Raw genomic sequence first — 22,146 nt, forward strand, 5'->3', positions numbered from 1 at the left:
TTTCGAAACACAACAAATACCTAAATCGGCGATTCCTATCATTAAGTATGCTCGTCTTATTTTTGTTTTCCAGAAAAAGTGAGCAAAGCCAACAACCACAAGGACGGTAACATGGTGGGAATCAACAGGTGAGTCGATGATTTAGTATTGTTAAAAAAAAAAAAAAAAGTCCATATTTTAAAAAAAATACATGTTGTAAACGCGGCCATGGTCTCCTCTGCGTCTTTTCCAGTCCGTTCTTGGACGAGTGCTTTCGACAATCACCCTTCAACTCGCGCTCCAAAAGCTCCTCCCCGGCAGAGGCCACCTCCTCCACCCGGGCGCCTTTCCACGGTAACACACCCACACACACTCTTTTCGTAGTAAAACAGAGGAGGAGACAAAGACATTTGCACACACATCTCAATTAACTACACTGCGTCAACCTCCAGCTCCTCGCTTAGATCTCCGACGAGCCTTTGGGCTCTGTGCGGCCCTTGCCCGGGGCCTGCCCTGCAGTCCCCTTTGCTGTGGCAGACGGCGGTCCGGAGGTTAATTAGCCTGTGCCAGCTTTACCTGTCCCACTGCCAGTTAATGGAAAGCTGATTGGCTCCTGGGTGTCAAAGAGTGGCCTGGAAGTTAATTCAACCCCCCCCCCCCACACACACACACACACACACACACACATGCGCGCCGCCGCCGGTTCCCGTTGTGCTTTTGAACCCTCTGCTGCTCCCTTTAACTCAACTCCTCTTTTAAGTCGTTATCTGCTCTGCGTGTGAACCGCGCTTCCTCGTTCCACTTGTCTTGAACATTTGAATACTTTTTATTGGGAATGCGGCATTGTGGGGTATTTTCCTGTCGCCACATAGTTGGACAGTTGCCAAAAGGCTAGACTGAAAATACAAGTACGGTCAATGAAACTTCATGACTGAACGAAAAAATTAAAAAGCATGACAAAATATAAAAATATAAAGAATAAATACATTTGCTTTTTTTTAATATTTCATATTCAAGGTTTGGACTTTTATCCGCTTAAATTGATCAACCGTCATTGAATCTTTTTACTGTGCTGGGCAATTTTTTTTTTTTTTTTCTGCATGAGGTTAGCTTCTTTGAGGAATGCCTCAGACAAGATGTACACAGAAGGAATATTTTTTTCAATCATGAGAATCTGGGGGAAAATGCAAAAATATGAGACTAAATGCCAAACTATAGCAAAGCTAAAAATATGTTCAAAATTAAACGGCACAAAAATAAGTGAAAATACACAATTAGAAAAAAAACTAAAAGATTTGTTCCCAAACAAATCAGAAAAGAAAGAAATCTAAGTAAATATGAGTCATATAATAAATATATTTGGACAATTATGATGTGAAAATCCTGCAATTTAGGAAAATCTATCCGAATATGAGATGAAAACTAAACAAATCTGAAAAGAGTAGAAACACTGAAGCCAAAACTAAAATGACTTTGTTGATGTGGGATGTCATTCTCTGTTGGATCAAGTCATCTAATTTAAGTCCTAAACGCTACATATATTGATTTATTGTTGATCGTTATTGACTGTAGGTGGCAACCCTCCCTGCAGTGGAAACAAAAACCAAACCCCGACTGCGTGTGGTTTTCATGTTGTCTCGTTAAGTCGTGCGGGGGTTGACCACAATCCCGTCCGTGTCTGTCCTGCCGGTGTCCCTTTCTCTTCAGTGGTACTAATTAGACCGTTAGCCACGTCAAGCCCCGCAGCTCGACCTAATTGGCTTCATCGACTTGCTGTTTGGCCGGCTTGTCGTCGGCTGATGTGAGCGGACCGTGCCTCTCTTCTCACCTGCGAGGCGGTCACATTAGAACGTCTGGGAAAATATCATTTTATCCCCCCTGCACTTTGGGTATCCCTATCCGACTCCGAACCCCCCGCTAACCTCAAGACTCCACAAAAAAAAATGTTCATGGGTCAATGTGACCTGCTGCAGGTTTAGGAATACAAAATGATTTGATTTAAAACATTTTTATAATTACTATCAGGAGGAAGAGAAAGAAAATAAGACCAGCCAAAACGTAGTGCCCCTCTTCTTTTTATTTTTATTTTTCTTACAAATTTAGAAATATTTGTTCTAACTTTTAAAATAAGAATAGAAAACATTGACAAAAGCACAAGATGGAAAATACACAGATAGCTGTAAAAATACAAAAATGTCAATATATTTATTAGACATAAATTTAAATATAGGCTATAAAAGGAAGAAATATGAGAACGGAAACACTCAATTAGATGTAGACATCTTCCATGAATTTTTTTTTCATAAATATTATCAGATTACAAATAGAACAATATTTAAAAATATTAATACATATTTGGTGGAAAAAAATGCACAAGTATTAGATAAGTGAAATATAAGGAAAGAAAGCACATTTTTTATTTCCAAAAAAGGAAAAAGAAACCACAATAACATATTAAACCCTAAAAATAGAGCAATATTTTAAAATATATATATAATCACGTATTAGATGGGAAAAAAAAAATATTAGAAAAGATAACGACTGCTGAAAAAGCAATTATCCAACCAAAAAAAACCCCAAATACAGTGTACACGTTAATGCTAAGATAGAAAGAAGAAAACAAAAAGTTTCACCCCAACCTTTTTTCCTCAAATCAGTCATGCTTGTTCGACGACATAACGGGAGGCTTTTAAATGTGTCCTGTCGTTGCAGTGACATAGGTGGCATCAATGCAACCAACGATGGCTTTCTTTTTCTTTGTGTCGCAGACTCCGAAAAGGACGACGGCGAACCGGGCAACGGGATCGCCCGGTGGCGGCTCAATGAGCAGCTCTTCACGTGTCCCGTCTGCGGCAAAGTGTTTGGCAGGCAACAGACGCTATCGCGCCACCTGGCCCTACACACAGGTAAAACAAGGCACTGGAAAATGACAACATTTCAACTCTCACCCCTCCCATTTTTATTATTAGCAGTAGTGGTAGTATGATGCCCATGGATCGCGGTCACCCTACAGGGCCACAGCCCGAAAAAAAAAAGGCGAAATGTCAGACTGGGGGAAAAACGAATCCTTTGGATTTACTTTATTTGAACATGTGCATATGTTGCATCCTTTTTCCGACCCGCTTATCCTCACAAGGGTCGCGGGGGTGTGCTGGAGCCTATCCCAGCCGTCTTCGGGCAGTAGGCGGGGGACACTCTGAACAGGTCGCCAGCCAATCGCAGGGCACACGGAGACGAACAACAATCCACACTCACACGTAGGGACAATTTCAGAGTGTTCAATCCGCCTGCCATGCATGTTTTTGGAACGTGGGAAGAAACCGGAGTTTAAACTAATATCTGGGAAATTATGTCATTTTACCACATTTTAATAATGCCCAAATGTATTTATTTATGCATTCTTTTTCCTTGTACAAAAAAAATTGTTTTGATTGACTTGATTTGAACATGCACATCGTTTGTTCATGATTAAAACGTGGTCAATTGAGCTGTCATTTTGGTCCGCTGTTCCCAAAAATAAAGTAATGTTATGTGTCAACTGACCACATTTCAATCATGTGCAACCAAAAATGAAGTACCGGTACTTTTGGCGCCCCAGTGGACATGATGCCGTCCGTCCGTCTGTCGTTCAGGTACCACAATGATCTTGCAGCGTCGTGGATGCGATGGCTCATGTTGTTGTCAAAACTGAGCCGGCAGCCTCAAAAAGGAACCTCAGAGCAATTTGAGTCTCGGAAACACGAAAAAATCATCTTGAAAGTCATTACCATTTTAAACGGAAATGTTGGAAATTGTCTCACGGTTTATCGGTCAATCCGTACACACGCGCACAGTCACCAGTGCGAGCATTGGTGAATGAGGTTGACTAGACTAGATTAGCCTTCCTTTAAAGAGATTACAACCGTGATTAGTCTCACCGGGAAAAGTCCCCCCCCCCCCCCCCCCCCCCCCCCCCCGTCTCATTACACCGTCTAAATGATGCACATACGCACGCGGACGCAAGAATTCTTAACTTCCCGTGTCCCCAGACCACATCCACCATCCATCCTCTTCGCCGTTGCTTCTTCCCGTCCCGCTTGCGGGATTTCACTCCAAAGCTGATTAAAACGGAGGGGAAACGAAGACTTCCTCCTCGGGAGGAGTGGTGTGAGCATTGCGTTGCGCTCCTAATCAAGAAGCGCACAAATTGAGACCCGTGTAGAAAATGCCCCCCGACACAATTGGACATGCTCGTACACACGCACACACGCACACCATCTGAGCTTGTTGGCTTGCGAACAGCTTGGCCACACCACAGAGAGCAGAAGCTGGGGCATATGTCACCATGGTGGTCTTTCTGGTCTCCCCGGTGACATAAAGGTTACTTGGCTTTGTGTCCTCGGGGCCAATCAAGTGCCTACGTGCTTCAAGGTGTGCTGGTACTGGTACATATTTCCCCCCCCAAAAAACGACAACAACAAAAATAAATCGGATAGCAAGATATTTCACCAAAAAACAAACAAAAAAAAAAACGACACGAGCATGATTTCTTCCCGCCGACAGCGTTTGAGGGGATCCGCCATGCAAAAAAGGAGGTTTGATTCTGTTCTTGGTGCTGTTTTCAACGTAGCTCATGAACATTCCCCCCCCCCCCCATCCTCTCAGGATTAAATGGACAGCGGGTTTAGTGAAGGTGAGGCAGGGCTAAGTCATTAGATCTCAATCGGCTCCAGAGTGCGACTAATGTGCGCAACTGTTTGCGTGTGGGTGTTTTTGTTTTTTTGTGGCAGAGGAGAGGAAGTACAAGTGTCACTTGTGCCCCTACGCCGCCAAGTGCAGGGCCAACCTCAATCAGCACCTGACCATCCACTCCGTCAAGCTGGTCAACACGGACGCCGAGCAGATCGTCAGCGCCGTCGCCGCCGCCCCGGAGGGCGCCGAGCGCAAGAATTGCGCCTACTACTACAGGTGACGCCGCTGATTAAATGTCCTCTTTAGGAATATAACCGAATGCGCACTGTCACCCGACAACATGATAAGCTGTCCACTGTAGTAACCACTGTGCCTGAAAGGGTTTAAAAAAAAAAAAAAAACATTTACTGCACTTGTGTATTTTGGTGGTACATGGGAGAGCTGAGTATTTTTGGGAGGTGGCACTTGGTGTAAAGTTTGAGAACCACTGCTCATGGCACACTTTGAACCGGAGCGATGTTTTGGTTGCTCTTGCTCTCTCTTTCTTTCATCATTCAAAAAGAGCAAGAACTATTTTGATTTAGTATTTTTAGATTGTGGAACCTCAAAGATCAAGTATGAGGTTCAGTGTGAAATGTAAAACACACACAAAAAAAAAAAAGGAAATTGGATTCGCCCATAGCTGAAGTGTCGTGAGCCTTCACGGGATTTGCTTTGCAGTTTTTGTTCCTTTAATTTCTAACTTCAGTGGTGTTCAACTTTAGGGTTTCTAATCCGTAATGTTTAAGTGTTTCTTTTTAGGCAAAAGTCGTCCAAAAAAATGGTATTGAATAAACTAAAGATTTCAGAAACTAAAAGATGAAAATAGAACACCCAGTAATTAATACGGCTATTTAGAGATGCTAAGATATAGATCGATAATTAAAAAAAGGAAATCGCCACTTCTGGCAAGAAACATTTAAAAAGGCGACAAATGTATTACATGCAAATGAAATCAAAGTATATTTGATTAAAATGGACAAACCCAATTCCAGTGAAGTTGGGGCGTGTTGAACATAAATAAAAACAAAACAGCCATAAAGTTCTCACGTAATGAGCATTTGCTTAACAACGATGACGTTTATCCGTTTGAACGTGAAATATTTTGCCTTTACAGTTTATTTCATAAATGTCTCCAGGTCCAGTTTATGTTGTGGCAGCAATTAAGAAGTCAATTAACCCTTTCACAGAACGGCGGTTACTCCAGTGGACGGCTCGCTGACCATGTAATCAGGTTACAAGTTGCACGAAAGGGTTAAGTAGGGCAACAAAATAATTTGAAGCGGAACAATTAAAATGTCATCATTATTGCCAGCAAAATAAAAGTAGCACTTTCTGCCACTTCAAAATCTGTTTTGACACCAAACATGAGCAAGATGTGGCGAGGAAACCCACGTTTGTTTTGTTTTGTTTTTTTTCCCTTCCCCTGATTCGTGTCATGAAAATATTTGGCCAAACAAACTTAAAAAGAAAAGATCTTCCTCTTGTTCTGGCTGTAGACCAACTAATAAAAGCCCTCGCTATGTCTACTACTAGAAAAGTCTCGTCGTGATGCTCCGTATTTCTGTCGCCAGGAGACAGAAGCTTAGCTTAGCATCAAGCCAGGTGTCATGATTCAGTTTTTTCCTTTTCCAGTGAAATGACTTCCTGTCGTTTTTTGCTGGGTTTTAAGGAATCCATCATTGCGCTAATCTGCTTCCAAGCTCTCCAAAGAAGCCAAGCTGTGCCACTTAGCAAATGCGCGGCGGCGTGGCTTGACACATTGCGTCTCCCTCTCTCTGTCTCTCTCTCTCTGGCGCTCTCTCCGGCAGCTGCCATGTTTGCGGCTTCCAGACGGAGCTCAACGCCCAGTTCGTGGGCCACATGTCGCTCCATGTGGACAGGGAGCAGTGGATGTTCTCGCTCTGCTGCAGCGTCTGCGACTTTGTGTGCATGGAGGAGGGCGACATGAAGAGCCACATCAGCAGTGGACATGCAGGTAAACTTGGGTCATTTCAGTTCATTCTAAGTTACGACAAGCTCGCTTTATGAACACAAACTTGCTGTAAACTTGCATTATCAAAACAAAGTTGCAGAATATTTTTGTCATCATGAACCAACTATTTTTTTTTTTTAAGCACAGTAAACTTGGTCCATTAAAAAAATTCTAAGGTTACATTGAACATGTTGATGAAAACAAAGTGACTTCCAACACTCTTCACAAAGTAAGTGAACCGTTTGAGGCACAGCGGTTACTACAGCGGACGGCTTTTCACGTTATCGGGTGACAGGGTGCATGAAAGGCTTCAAGTGAGATCAAACCTAGTTTTGGAATACAATGTTAGGTTGCCTCGGTTCATTCAACCAAAGTGACAGCAAACAGGCTTCATAAACGACAAAGTTAACTTGGTTTATTGAAACAAAGCCGTGGGAGACGTGGTTTAAAAAACAAACAAACAAAAGTTGCATAAAACTGTTCATTTGTTCGTCTAGTCTGCAATGCTCATAGGGGTCGTTTTTTTTTTTTTTTTTTTTTTTTAGAAATAAAAGTAAAGTTGGTTGATGAAAGAAATTGTTAATGTGAATTCTCTGTATTGGGGGTGGGGGGATTCCGATTTAATTTTTGGAGCATGGGTTTTTAAAAACAAGTTTCGGTACTTCATATTTGAGTCACAGTGAAGTTGGTTTATCCAAACAAAATGGAGGCAAACTTGGTTTTTCAAAAAGGAAATGCAAACTGGGTTTATCCAAATGAATTTATGGCAAACTTGGTGATTAAAACGGTTGACGTTGAACTTTGTTCAAGAAAGAAAGTAGTGAATGAAAGGTTGAATGAAAGCGAGAGCAAACTTGCTTTCTGAGAACAAAAGTTCGATTGCTCACTTTGTTGTAAGACTCAAACTTGAGCTCTCACCAAGTTTGTTCGAATAAAAACCGGAAGCAAAATTCTTTCCTTTGCCTCTGATACGAACTCCAGTAGGCGTTTCTTGATTTATTTATTTATTGTTTTGACATTTGGAGCTCCTCGTGTGATCCTTTGCTGATGGATGGCAGGCGTTTTTGTCCCAAAACATGTTTTATTGCTGCTCTTTGACTTTTCCCACTGTGACCGCAAGCCCGTGCACGTGCGTGCGCGCCGGCGGGCTTATTGAGTGCGTGCGCGTGGGATCGGCAACATGAGGAGGGTCTTCACGGGCCACGGTGGCCTCGTTTGTCCGGCAAGGCCGCCGGCCCTTCTCGCCCCGAAGGGTGAGGCGAGAAATCAATGCGCGCGTCTGCTTTACGCTGGCGATGGAAGGTTTTAACATACCTTAGATCAGTCAAGTTAACCAGCTATTCATGTCCCCCCCCCCCCCCCCCCCCCCCCCAAATTTGTGAATTAAAATGTCTGTCTTCATTCTAAAAGATGGTATAGCTAAATGGTTAAGTATTGGTTGTTGGTTGTTGCCTTGATTTGGCTTTTTTTTCCTCAGAACTTGGTTCGTTAAAATGCATTTACTATTTTTATTTCATAGAAGTAATCGGTTCATTAAATTACTGTATGTTAAAAAAAAGGATTGCATGAATTTCTCTAAATAATTGCGGAATTTTCGTTGTTCATTTTTCTTCTTATTCATTTGCCATTCGTTAATTTAACTATTATAAAGAAAAAAAATGTTTATATGAAAGAATTTAATTAGAATGTAGATTTTAAAAATACCAAGTGCATTAAAATAGTCAAATGTTTTGGATCTATTTATTTGGTTCACTATTGATCATGAAAACCCTGTTCATGAATGTATTAAAACATCCAAATGTTATCAAATCACACATCAAAATCAGATTTTAACTTTTTTCTTCTTCTTTTTAATCTATCAATGACATTGCCCATCTGTCTGGTTTCTAAATCGGCAAAATTTGCCTCCCATGCCCCCCCCCCCCCCACCTCCCCCTGCGTAGCCCCAGTGTCCCCCATCGTGGGAATTAGCACACCACCCACAGCATCGTGCAACTCTTGAGTGACACGCCACCTTTTAGTCTCTGTCAGTCGACTGTGTGGTTCGAAACCAGAGTGGCCGAGCTCAGCCGGCGCGTCTGCAGTTCAAGGAGCTTAACCCCCCGCGGAGTCCCAACCCGAGTGTACACCACCCGACTCAGTGGGGGTGGGGGGGCACCACTTCTCCATCGTTGACGTTTTGGAGTGAAAGCCCTTTGTTGGGGCGCGCCTCCGCCATTTTTGGCCGTGACCCTCTCTGTCCCTGCACTTTGAATTCCCCTCACTGCCACTTCCCGCTGAATGAAAGACGTGGATCAATTATCGCATGCCGCTGCTCGATTGCCCTGCCGGCAAAACCTCAATCGCAGTTGTGTGTCGGCATCAAAGATAAATGTGAGGTTGTGTCAGAGGCAAGACGCCTATTTTACATTCGAGAATCTCACAGCACACCCCGAAACAAAAATGAGGACACCGTTCAATAATCTCGAGATTCAAACGGAGAGCGTTTAATTGTTCTGCCTATCACCACTGGCATAGAATAGATGAACAAAGCACTGTGAGGCGCTTGGGAGTATAAGGCGCGCCTTCAATGAACAGCTTATTTGAAAACTGTTTTCATATATGGAGCGCACCGAAATTATAAGGCGCATAGAATAGAAGATACAATGGTGGTTGTGTTATGCATCCACTAGATGGAGCTACGCTAAAGGAATACAATACAATACAGCTTAATCTATATCGAGCTTTCACAATCGCTGCAGCTGGATGAAAGCGCTTTACACAACATTTAAAATACTACGTCCAAGAAATCAGAATATTGATCCATAAAGAAGGCGCATCGGATTCTGAGGCGCACTGTCAGCTTTTGAGAAAATGGAATGCTTTTAGGTGCGCCTTATTAGTGTGGAAAACACAGTATGCTATTCCATATATTTTGTAGTAATTCAGTGACGAATTTCCCTTTGGTCATCTGACGTCCTGTCCCCCTTCTCATCTGGTAACATTCTAGGCCTGAATTCGAGGAGTCCCCTGAGCGAGACCAAGAGCACGTCGTCGTCCCTCTCGGCGCTCAGTGACTCGCTCAACAGCTCGGAGGGCGGCGACCTCACGCACGGCGGCGGCGAAGAGCTCAAGAGTCTGCTGGCCCCGCCCTCCTCGGCCGGCAGCCAATCCAGCGCCGGGAGCCACTCGGGCTCGGGCACGGAGGACAAATCCGATAAAGGTAAAAGGCCTCAAATGCAAAAAATACAGGCAGGCTCCATCTTATGGACATTGGGAACATTTTCATTCTCCTATAAGTTTGAATGAAATTCAGTAGAAAACAGTAAATACACCGCTTACATGACCTCAAAACCTCGAATGTTGTAACATTCCGACAATGTAGCATGGACCAAGTACAGAGCCTTGTGGAACACAAACACGATCTATTCACAGGAGGGGGTTGCATGTCGGTTCATTTTCTAAATCATTCTGCCCTATGAAAGACACGCAACCCAAAAAAAAAAAAATATTTTCTCAATCATTCTGCCCTATGAAAGACACGCAACCAAAAAACAAAAACTGGAACGGGTTGAGGATTGCGAGTTGCTGAGCGTTTGCCCAAAGAAAGAAGCGCTCACTTTGACGCCCCTCTGCCCAGGCTTCGAGTGCGTGTTCTGCACGTTTGTGTGCAAGACGCGCAGCATGTACGAGCGCCACCTGCAGATCCACCTCATCGCGCGGATGTTCGAATGCGACGTGTGCCACAAGTTCCTGAAGACGCCCGAGCAGCTGCTGGAGCACAAGAAGTGTCACAGCGTCCCCGCCGGAGGACTCAAGTAAGGAAAGCAAGTACAGTCACACCTCTCCTAAACGTCGCCCATCCCCCCCCCCTCCCCGGCCCCTCCCTCACCCATCACACAAGCATAGCGTTATCTCAAACGAAGTTTGGCTCGGAAAACTAAAGTAATGACCAACTTAGTTCATGATAACAAAGGCGCTGCTAACTTAGACACACGAGTGACAACATGTTTCGTGAAACCGGCAAACTTGGTTTTTGTAGCGTGCATTTTGGGTTCACGTCAAGGGAAACCTCCTTCGGGTCCACGCCACCCCAAGCAAAAATTGTCCGATGCATTTGGAAAGAAAATCTGTCATTCGTGCGCCTTCTTTTTCCTCCTCTTCAGCCTGCCAGCGTGTTCTTCATTGGCGTCTTTGTAAATTGTCCTCTCTCGTTTTATTTCTCATTTTCGTCCCATCTTCTTCATCGTCTTCATTTCTGTCATTGTCCGTTTCATCTCGTCCTTCGCAGTTGTCTTCTTCTTGCTCTTCATGGTTTTCCCCTCGGTCTTCTTCACCATCTTCATTCATTGTCTCCTTCGGCTTTGTCTTCCTCTCCGTCGTCGTCTTTGGTTTGCGGAGCAACTCGCAACTGTTTCTGATCCAGGCTCGCTGTGGCGCGATGGCAGTTAAAGATGAGACCCAATTTAGCGCAAGGCTGGTCAAATAATAACAGTTGTCTTGATGTCAGAGGTTTTCGAGCCGGAGGCGGCCTGAAATTAGGCGGAGGCGGCCGCCTCCAAATTTCATATGCAGGAAAAACCCTGTGATTCTGTTCTGCAGGGTTTGTGAGGCGCTTTGGGGCCCAGAGCAGATGAAAGGTGCTATTTAAAAATGTAAGTGCCGCTCCATTCCTCACCCACGCCCCTCCTGTCCATCACAATCAATATCCGGCCGCGTCCCCCCCGCTGCTCTCGCCGCCTTCAACCGTTCTGGTGTCCTCCTTCCCCGACCCCCTTTTTTTGCGCCGCTCCTTCCAGGTGCCCCTTCTGCATCTACTCCAGCAGTCGTCCGGTGGCCATGGAGTGCCACCTGAAGACGCACCTCCAGACGGAGCACCGCTGCCGCATCTGCCGGGGACTGTGGCCCGACCGCCCCTCCCTGGAGGCCCACGCGCGCGCCCACCGCCTGGGCAACCACTACCGCTGCGAGCGCTGCGGCTACTTGTCCAAGACGGCCAACAAGCTCATCGAGCATGTGCGCGTGCACACAGGCGAGCGGCCGTTCCACTGCGACCGCTGCCCGTACCGCTGCAAGCGCAAGGACAACCTCAACCTGCACAAGAGGCTCAAGCACGCACCGCCCGCCCCCCGGGCAGAGGCGGCGGAGGAGGGAGGTGGCGGGCCCGGCCGGGAGACGCCAGGCGGACTCGCTGCGTCCCGGGCGCTGCGCTCTGTCGCCTTGACCCGCACCCTGGGTGGCGGCACTCGCCTGGCGCGCCCCCACAGCCGGCCCCCGTTGGGCGGCGACGACGACGACATGGACCCTTACGGGGACTGCGAGCGGGTGCACCTGATCCCCCTCACCACCCTGTTCACCCACAGTTTCACATTCCACCCGCCACCCCGCCTCCCTGCCGCCACCCACTCCGCCGCCCCCTCTCCTGCCACCCACAAACACTCCTTCCTGGCCTATCTGGGACTCACGGAGAGGGCTGAGACTGTTTGACTTGTTTTGTTTTGATTCAATCAGACCACCACAAACATTTCTAAGAGCTGTACATGCTAACAGAAAAAACATTTATATCCAAAAGCTGCTTCTTTTTTTTTTTCCTCCTCTAAGTTGATTGAATTTTACGACGGCTACGTTGGATGAGCGCTTAGCTCCAGGAAGCTAAAAGTTTGCTAGCTCGTTTTAAAGCTGCATCAAGATAGCATGCCTCTTTCTGTGTTTCAAGCTAGCATAGGAAGCTAATGTTGAGTTTTGGGTTGGGTTTTTGGGGCGTTGCGGCACAGATGGAACCAATGAAACGGACAAAGGCTCGTTTCCAAAGCAGACGCCTCAAACCACGCACTTATTTATCAATCTTGTACATAGTTTTGTAGCCCTTGCCCATCTTTTATAATTTTTTGTCATTTTCTTTTGTATGATGGTCAAACCATGTTTTGCTTAGCTGCTGCCTGACGTCACCTCCTTTTTCCCCCTGCTAAGCTATGAGAATCAAACCTAAAAATTTGACATCCCGATTCAAGATAATTTTTGCACTCACCCGATCCCCAACGACAAAATTCTATGTACCGTGCTAACGGGTTAGCGGAGGCGGCCGGCTGGAGTTTGCTTGGTCGCCGCAGAGTCGATTCAAATGGTGCTTTTTGAAGCTTTTTGTAATTTTTCTGTATAAAAAAGAAGCTAAATAACTACAAAAAACTGTTCCAAAATGACTTGAATGAATGTATTTTTGTTGATGTTTTAAAAAAAAAAAGTGTGAACAGGGACATTGTGTGTGCTGGTAAAATGACTGAAAATTGCCTTTTTTTTTTAAACTTTTTGTGATTTCTTTTCCATTTTGTTTCTTTGTACTGAGCCTTTGTCATGCAATATAATTTTGCTAATATCCATCGCTCATCCCTTATCTTCCAGCAGACACACAAATGACGGGGTGTGCATTTGATGAAAATTTCTGTTGATTTTTTTATTTATTTTTTTTTTAGGTCCTCTCTTTACAACTGAGTTGTGATGTAACCCGAATTTGTTCACGAATGATCACTATGCTATGCTAAAGCAGTTGTAAATTCAAAACAAAACCCCACTTGTAGGCTATAAATGGGAAAGAAAAACAATCAAATGAAAAACAGTAACCATGGTGCTCGTTGATCCTGAGCCTTCTGTGAGAGGCAAGACGTGTTCTTACGCCACCGCTCAAATTAACTACATGACATTTGTAACCTTGAAATTTCATGTCGGTGGCGTTGTAAACCAAGGACCCCACTGCTCTTACCTAGTTTTCATACTGCCAAGTAATTTTGAGATTTATGTAGAGGAGACCAAGTATAGAGCCTTGTGGAACGCCACCAGTATCGATCGAGAGGTGGTCCTTGGTGCACAACGCAGTTCCGTTTCTACGACAGTGACAAAACCCAAATTTGTCAGTAAATAAGTAAATATCACTAATGGATATCAGAACATTTGTAAACCCAACACCTCTGTAATCGACTATCATACCTATCCCTAATAGTAGCAAGTTTCACTCCATCCCTGAAAACATCAACTCAGCACTTACTTTTGTGAACACGTCTAAGGCAAAAGCACTTAACAAGCTTCAAACGCACTGGCTAGGAAAACAACTCAAACATGACACCATTAGGCTCCGCCCATGCAGACCCGATCATTAAATGGGCACAAATTGTGTGTATTAGAGAGTCAGAGGTGAAGCTCATCCTGGGAGCTAAAAGGGATCCCAGGCTAAATTTGTGATCTGCATCTTTTTTTTTTTTTTTTTTTTTTTTGCACGACGCTGCACTTTTATTTCACGATGAGACTAGATGGACCTGTTCTGAATAGAACGGGGCAACAGAGCGTTTTGTTTGAAATTCAATTAGATTTTTGAAAAGCTTTATGCATTAAGTTGTAGAGTGGCAACGTGTATCTCCACATTTTGATTTTCTTTGAATGATCAAAACAATTTTCTCTTGTTCAAAAAAAATGTTTTTGCCATTGGTTTTCAAAAACTGAACAAAATTTTTTTTTCGACCAAAGTACAAAGAATAGTTTTTTTTCTAGTTTTTATTTTTAACGTTTTTTTTCTTCAAAAAATGGACAAACGTGTTCTAAATACAGAGGGAAGAAAATCCCCTCTCTAACACACACACACACAAACGTACTAAATATCCTAAAATGTGGAGTTACACGTTTCTCACCTAACAGCATCATGTGTGGCCTTCAGAGCCTGAATCCCTTGTTTGTAAAGGTACTCAAAGTCTACTTTTTTTTTTTGTCCATGACACAAATGCATTTTGAAATCATTTTTTTTAAATTATTTTCTACGTTGAATTGTGCCAGATTGGACGGGAGAATTGTTTTCGACCAAAACGTACGTAGCCGCGGGATGTGATGTTAGGATGCAATCCGTCACGTCCTGATTTGTTTTGGCTCCCTGTTGTTTGCCAACTCACTATCAGTGTCTTTTTTTTTTTTTTTTAATAGATGCTAATTGCAATTCAATCAAGACCCCCCCCCGCCCCCCACCCCAAAAATAATATAAAAAATAGTTTATTTGAGGATTTCATATGTTGTCATCAATTTTGGTATAAACACTTTGCACTCCCCCGCTGTGAGCATGACCTCAACATTTAGTCCCTCGGAATCTTAGCACTTGTTTTCTTGATTTTGGCGTTTTTACGATTGAGAGGGGAAAAAGGCTCAACCCGCCGCATCTGCTTTGGTAACAATTGGTATATGCTGTACAAAGCTTTTTTTTTATATGATGATGATTATTATTATTATTACTCCATGGTTAAGGCTGTACAGGGTTGTGACGAGAACTGGTAAATAGATCATTTGTACTTTTTTTTTTTGTTTGTTTGTTTTGTATTTGTTCCGTTGGTATTATGTTCAACATGCCGGATCTAAATGTAACAGGATTTGAAAGTAAAGCTTACATCAAATATTAAAATGTCTTGTCTTTTAGAGTTTCCTCACACTTTGCAACATCCTTCAGTAACCGGGTCATGTTGAAACACCTTTCATGGGCTACATTGGGGCGAAGTGTCTGTCTACCCGTCACTGGTCGAAAAGCCAACATGATGATACAAGATGCTTTTTGTTGGACAGCGCCAATAGTACATGACTACATTATTGTGCATATAATTGCAATAATTTTGTTGCAACTAATATTAAATATTCTTCGCGACCCTCGTGGGGATCAGACATTCAGATAGACGGATGGCAAACTACATGACCCCAGTCGCCTCCAGATGCCTCCGGCAGTTGAGTCAATAAATGCGCCCTGAAAGAAAATGTTGAAAAAAAAATGTATACAAATGTCAGTTAGTACAACCACAAAGAAAAGAAAAAAAACAGAGAAATGCTCACACACAAGACTGGCTCACTTTAAGGATACATCTTTATCGTTGGACTGTGTCTAAAGATTAAAATTTAAATTACACGTCAATATCAGGGAGACACACAGCAGACACTTTCAGTGCCACCTGTCAAAGTCCTTCCAGACTGCAGTCGAGTTTTGAGTGGCCCCCATCGCACTCTTTCTACGTCAATTTCCGAGAACAATGAAAAGAAAATGGGGGAAAAAAGCGGCGATAACAAATGAAAATCAAACGTTTCCACCCAGTCCACTGGGGAGGTTTAAAATGTGAGTTGTCGGATCATCTCTGACGGACATCACTTGTTCTAATTTATCCTCGTCGTCGAAATGTATCGCTTCTGTCACACCGCGTTTTTTACGGGGCCGACAGGAGGGCGAGGGGGAGGGAGGGGGGTGCTAATAATGAAAGTTGCGGCACGTTCCCGGCCAGCCAAAGGTCGGCGCTGCCTAATGAAAACAGATGAAGCAGAGATAAAGTGTTTGGCGACATTAAGGGAGTCATTCATCAGCGTTAAGCCCCCGGCGTCGACGGAACACCTTGGACGGGAGCGCTTCCCTTGCGGCGGGTACGTTCACGTTAGCTTTCATGCTAGTCAAGGGTTACCGTGTTTTTCCATCCTCTGGGCACTCGGCTGATTTTATTTATTTATTTTTTTTGATATAACTGAATATCGTGTCCACCAGAGGTGGGGACTAATTGAGAAGTTTCCACGATAAGGCCGAAGTTTTCCCCCCCTTAAGGTTGTGCACGGAGGATCCCGGATCGATCGCGCATTAGCTTTTTTGTTTGCCGGTCCGTGGCTTTATTACAGTTGCGCGCCATCACATCACAGGGGAGTTGGGAGAGACAGCAGCTCCCGCTTGTTTGCCAAAAGTGTAATCCTGCCGTGACCCGCCGCGACCCAGCCCACTGAGGAAAGCTGCTTAGACACAAATTCGCGTCGGCGGGAGCTCCCAGCAAACGCTCTCCTGCCTTTTTTTTCCCCCACAGAGGGGGGGCGGGGGACAGACAGATAATTTGACATCATCTAGTGTCAAACAAACCTTTGACAATTGCGCTCAACACACAGGGCAGGAGGAAAAAAAAAGTGTCTCTCTGAGACTCCCTCCAAACATGAAAAATTGCCCAATGAATTCTGCAACGCAGCAACAGAGACAAAATATTGAAAAATGGCAGTGTCGAGTGTGACATATAAAATACTCGTCAGGCAGCGAAAATTGCTTTCGACAGAAAAGTGTGGGAATTTTCTTGTTCTAACACTACCTCCAAAAGCGGGAAATTGCCATGTCACCTTTCTACTCCCAGTGTTGTTTACAGTAACCCACCCTCCCCCATCGCAAGGGGAATGTTCCAGACATCCTGCAAAAAGTACCGTATTTTCCGCACAATAAGGTGCTTCGGGGTATAAGGCGCACATTCACTAGTGGCTGTGGTTGCGTTATGCATCCACTAGATGGAGCTACACTAAAGGGAATACAATACTATACAGTGGATTTACATTGCGCTTTAACAACCGCTGCAGCTGTCACAAAGCGCTTTACAGAACATTGAAAATATGAGAAATCAGACGATTGTTCCACATAGAAGGCGCATCAGATTATAAGGCGCACTGTCGGCTTTTGAAAAATTGGAATGTTTTTAGGTGAGCGGAGAATACGGTACATTCTGCAATATAGTACATCGCAATTATGGCACTTTATTTGAATTCTATTTTGTTGCCAGCCATTTTCAAGATCTACAGGATATCGCGTACAATGATTTTATACACGTCTGATCAGCACTTGAATCGACTCTCCTTTTTATAGTTTTTCTGTGAACCAGGAACCCGCAATGGATGGTGGCTGAACGGTACAGAGAACAACACAGGAAAGAGGTGGAAACATTTTACAGGCGGCATCTTGCGTGAGATATAAGTTACTTGCCGCGTAGCAGCAATCGCTTCCACCCCAACGGGGGCCGAAGGAGTGAGAAAATGTCTCGGTCGCGTCTGTTCCTACAAAAGAGCGACATGAGAAATGAATCAACTTCCCACCCTGGTGCCTGCGGCGCCAAATTTCCTTCCACATCGCCACCGTTCCGCCTACGTCACTGTTCTCTCCGACTACCTCCAGACTTTGGCCGGCCATTTCATGCCTGCTGCGCCTCGTGGGTGAATCGTCTCTCAGCGGGGACTCAACAGAAATCTGATTCACAAATCACAGCAGGGGGCGTGGGGGGGGGAGGCGATGTTTGTGGGAGCTGATGCTATAAAAGGGTCCAACGTGTGAGGGAAGGGGGGCAGCGACGAGGACACGGGTCAGCCAACAACATGGCTGTTACCATGGAGATGACCTGACTAAGCCATCCCCCGACGTGGCATTTGAACTGACATAATTCCCGTTTGTTTGTTTTTTTCAGGGAAAAGAGGAAGCTGTTATTTCTTAAAATGGTTGATGTCCCCGGTCAATTTTTTTTCTCCTGACACATTTTCAGCGATTGTTCTCGCCACTCCTCTGGCGTTTTCAAAAACAAATGAAATCACACTTTTTTTCCGATGGGGAAAAAAACGGAGCAGTCTCTTTGAAGATGACGTTAATTTTGACAAGTGGATGATGCACCTGCGACTTCTCCAAGGGCTCAATTTCACAGCGCGCTCCTCACCTGCACATGAATGGAGAAAATTCAAGTGAATAGAAGCGGCGCCTTGAGATCCGAGTGACTCGCCTCACAAATTTTTCAAGACACAAGCCATCATTTGCCCGATTTTTTTTTTTTTTTTTTTTTTTTTAGGAGCGTTGTATGGTCGCAGTGAACCAAACCGGAACTTATTTCACAATAAGCAGCATTTTGGCAAAGAGTAAATATGTCATGAAAAAGTGGCTAGAACTGTTTGACGCCGCTCCCAGTTCAAGTTTATTGTCACATCATGCCGAAAGAAAGGCTTGCTTGATTCGTGTTTATGCTAATGAGCACCTACGTTGCAGTGATTTCAGCCTTGAAACAATGGACTGAACGAGAATGGTTCAATATACAAAACAGTAGTACTCACAGTCATATACTATTTATCTTATGCATAGAACTAATTAGTGCCGTACTGATGAGTTAAGAGAGGAGTTGTAGGCAGGCCATGCCCCGCTGCAACCAGGAATTCAGGGGTAAGGCTAGAACGGATTAAGGGCACTTCCATTCATTTACATGGGAGAAGATGATTTGAGAGAAAAGTGTTTTGATTTACAGGCGTGGTCATGGAATAAATTAAACTCCAATTCATCTCAAGGGACCGCTGTAACTTTTTTTATGGACGAAAAAGATTATGGCATTTTTTTTTTCAAATGGATGACACACCCGGTGACATGTTCCCCCCCCCCCCCGCCCCTTCCTTTGAAGACAATTTGATTGCTTTTGGCGAACCTCCACTTTTCATAAAGTACGAAAAATACATTGGTAAACAATAGGCCTTTTTTTTAATGGGATGACAAACCCTCCAACTTCTCAAACTGGGCTTTGCGCACTTCCGGGATATACGAACAGACATTTACAACAGCTAACGTTATATTACCTATCACATGCCATTTATTTCTTGATGGGGGGGGGGGGGCATCTATTTGAGGAAGGATTTCATTTCTTCAAGTGGATGACGCACAGGAAGATGAGTCCACCACCACCACGGTGACGACGGTGCTCGGCCCAGCGGAGGAACTTCCAGGAGAGATTAACGGAAGACTACGAGGTCAAGACCAAACTAATCAAGCTTCTCATTTTCCCGCGCTGACTAATGAAGTAGAATGCCGACTCCCTCGGCTGACCTGACACAAACCTCCCCCGCAACCCCCCTCCCCAATCGCAAAGCAAACAGAACTCATCAGAAATGCACCGCAGAATCTTTAAAAAAAAAAAAAAAACTCCAAAACAGACCGGTTTTAAAGTGGGCACGTGGCAGGCGTCTGCGGCTGCTGCGCCTGGTGATCTTTCGAACAATTTCATTTACGCTTAAGTGAATCAGCCATCTTCCATCAATTAAAGGGAAAAGCGGCACACTCATCATCCGTCTTACAATCAGGAATCCCTTCATGCGTCCCCATTTGAAGAAGAGGCTCGCTCGCTCGCGTAATCGCCATCCATCCACGGCTTTCCCTTCGCGTTTAGATTTGAATCTTCAGGAAGGGAGAAAAAAAACGATTTTTTCACATTGAATTGGTTTCATCTCAGTGTCCCAAATAAATTGGCAGGAGAGCCACAAGTCTGTTTGGCGCCATCTGGTGGAAACCAGCGAAATAGCATCTACTCCGAATATTGTCATATTATATATTTGGCAAATTCTCTTCCGCGATTGCCACCTCTCGACAAATGTAGACTGTCGTAGTCATGATATTGTGAGATGAGAATATTTTGGCAGCCTTGGACATTTCTGACAAGTATCGTTCTCACGAAGGTAGATGCCATGCGAATTGCTAAGATAAGCTAAGATCGACACGGCTAATCGAGTTTGAAGCGCTTGGCTGATCGGGTGCTCTTTTCACAGCCATCTTGCTTTGAACTTTGAACAGCAATATAGCAATGAAATTAATAATAATGTCCGGACTCCGAAGAGAAATGTCTACACGTTAAACAGAACCTGAATCGGAAATTCATTACAATACACTACGCCGCACTTGAGTCAGGAGGAGGGACCGACAAGGTCAAACGGTGTTTAATATCGTATAAAATATCGATAACATCAGTCCACTATCCGTTTTACACTCTTTGTTAGCTTCCAGCAAATTGTACTTGGGCGATCCCCAGCCCCAGGTGTTAAAATGACAGTGTCATAGTTAAGATATCATCCTGCCTCTCCTGCAGAGGAGTTCATACGGCCAACAGGCGACAGCTGCGCTTCCTCACAGTCATGCTAGGGGAGGCCAACGTCTGGCCGACAGTTGGCGGGGCCAGCGGTGCGCCTGGCTTCGGAGCGTCTGGCGCGGGCCAGTCGCCCATCTGCCCGATTGCGTTCGCCGCTGCCCCGGCTTGTCCGGCGAGGACAGAAACGTGTCGCGCACCCGCCCTGGCGGAGCGCCTCCGAAATGTCGATCCGGTGTGACAAAATCCACGCTGGCACCGCCGGCTGCCCTGGATCAAACGGAGAGCCGGGCACACACTGCGGTTAGCAACAACCTGCGACGGACTACCGGGGTGAGACGCTCTTGTCCTGGGCTAAGAGGACGCCTGGACGACACAGCGGGTAATTAACTCGGCGGCTGCCGTAGCATAGCGCATCAGTCCCGACTGACTGGTTTGACGTAGAGCAAAGTTTTGACGGCTCAGCGGCAAAACAAATGAAAATACGACTCCTTAGCCCTTTCATGGACCCTGTAACTTGATAACATGATAAGCTGTCCACTGAAGTGACCGCTGTCCCTCAAAGGGTTGAATGAAGATTCGATGCGTATCGCGATACATGTTACCGATATCATTCATGGACTCAACAATTCCAGCGAGACTGCTTGAATGTTTAATTTATATACAAAACACTGTGCTGGTAAGGTGGGTTTTGAAAAACACAAAATGACACTGATTACGGTATCGTGAGGCCTCACTGTAATTTAGTGGGAACCGCGCCCTTGTATCGTTTAGTCCATTTATTTATTTTTTTTACTATTATCACCGAGCGGAGACAAAGTGCTTCGAGATGACGCAACCGCTGCGGAGTTGGTTGTGATGATTGGAATCAATTCCACTTTGCATCTCGTCATGGTTAAAAAGGTCAAATTGACATGTAGGACAAACAAATATTTGCCATGTGATATATTTCCTGTCAGTGCGGCAACCTGCGCGAGGTTATTAACGGGTCGAGTGGGAATCGATAATCAACACCTTTGCCGGTAGAAAAATAAAAGTGAATTTTAATCGTTACAGATACGTTGAGGACCATTCTCAGTGGAAAGATGAGAGCAAGGGCTCGCAACCAGTAGTGGGCGAGATGGCATTTGGAAATTTTACATTTCCGCTGATGGAAAATGTATGGAGTTATGTGCTTTTGCACTGGAAAATTAAAAAAAAAAACATCCTTATTTTGGGGGATGAAATTTTAAATAAGACGAAATGTGGAGAGAGATGCATGTTTTTCACTCCAAACATAACAACGCTACAAAACCAAAATTATCTTGATGTTGGGGATTTTTTTTTAATTCACAAAAAAAAAACAAAAAAAAAAACACATTTCAAGATACATGTACATGCTTTTCATTGAAAAGAACAACAAAAATTCGATTTTGGAATTTTTAAAAAAAAAAAAAAAACGGAGATACATGCCTGTCATTCACCCCCCCCAAAATAAATAAATAAATGTGTTTCTGGGGAAAATCAAAGTCTGTTTACATTTAAAAACTTCAAAATGATCAAAATAAGGGGAGACCTGCTTTTCATTGGAAAACATTTTATTTGTTCATTCGTAGTGGTATTATTTGGTGGTAATCCCATCACATCAAGGGGTACCCATTTGTTATAATTTAAATGTCTATAAAATCAAGAACCTGAGAACACTGACTGCATTGCGCTGCGATGATGTCACACAATTTCTGTGACTGTGAAAATGAAAAACAGGTCAAAATTTGGCGTTGCAAAGAAAACCGCCATGAACAATGGAGCATGATTGAAAAGTGGCTTCAGGCTCTGACTGAGGGTGTG

The 22,146-nt window shown here is 44.3% G+C and overlaps 1 protein-coding gene across 3 annotated transcripts in view; it reads left to right on the top strand.

Moving 5' to 3' along the window:
- znf827 (zinc finger protein 827) overlaps positions 1-13,787 on the top strand; it is a 69,823-nt gene extending 56,036 nt beyond the window's left edge. For 2 of the 3 annotated variants that reach the window (XM_019862346.1, XM_019862344.1), the window contains 8 exons: positions 74-128; positions 233-333; positions 2,748-2,885; positions 4,749-4,926; positions 6,501-6,667; positions 9,654-9,866; positions 10,284-10,461; positions 11,443-13,787. In XM_019862346.1, the coding sequence (XP_019717905.1) occupies positions 74-128; positions 233-333; positions 2,748-2,885; positions 4,749-4,926; positions 6,501-6,667; positions 9,654-9,866; positions 10,284-10,461; positions 11,443-12,130 (1,718 nt within the window). In that variant the 3' untranslated portion in view covers positions 12,131-13,787. Of the gene's footprint in view, positions 1-73; positions 129-232; positions 334-2,747; positions 2,886-4,748; positions 4,927-6,500; positions 6,668-9,653; positions 9,867-10,283; positions 10,462-11,245; positions 11,299-11,442 lie in introns of all 3 variants that reach the window. The other variant, XM_019862345.1, reaches the window with a different exon arrangement.
- Positions 13,788-22,146: the final 8,359 nt, after the last annotated feature.

The sequence above is a fragment of the Hippocampus comes genome, unplaced genomic scaffold (assembly GCF_001891065.2).
Source record: "Hippocampus comes isolate QL1 unplaced genomic scaffold, H_comes_QL1_v1.1 scaffold7, whole genome shotgun sequence".
Classification (NCBI taxonomy): domain Eukaryota; kingdom Metazoa; phylum Chordata; class Actinopteri; order Syngnathiformes; family Syngnathidae; genus Hippocampus; species Hippocampus comes.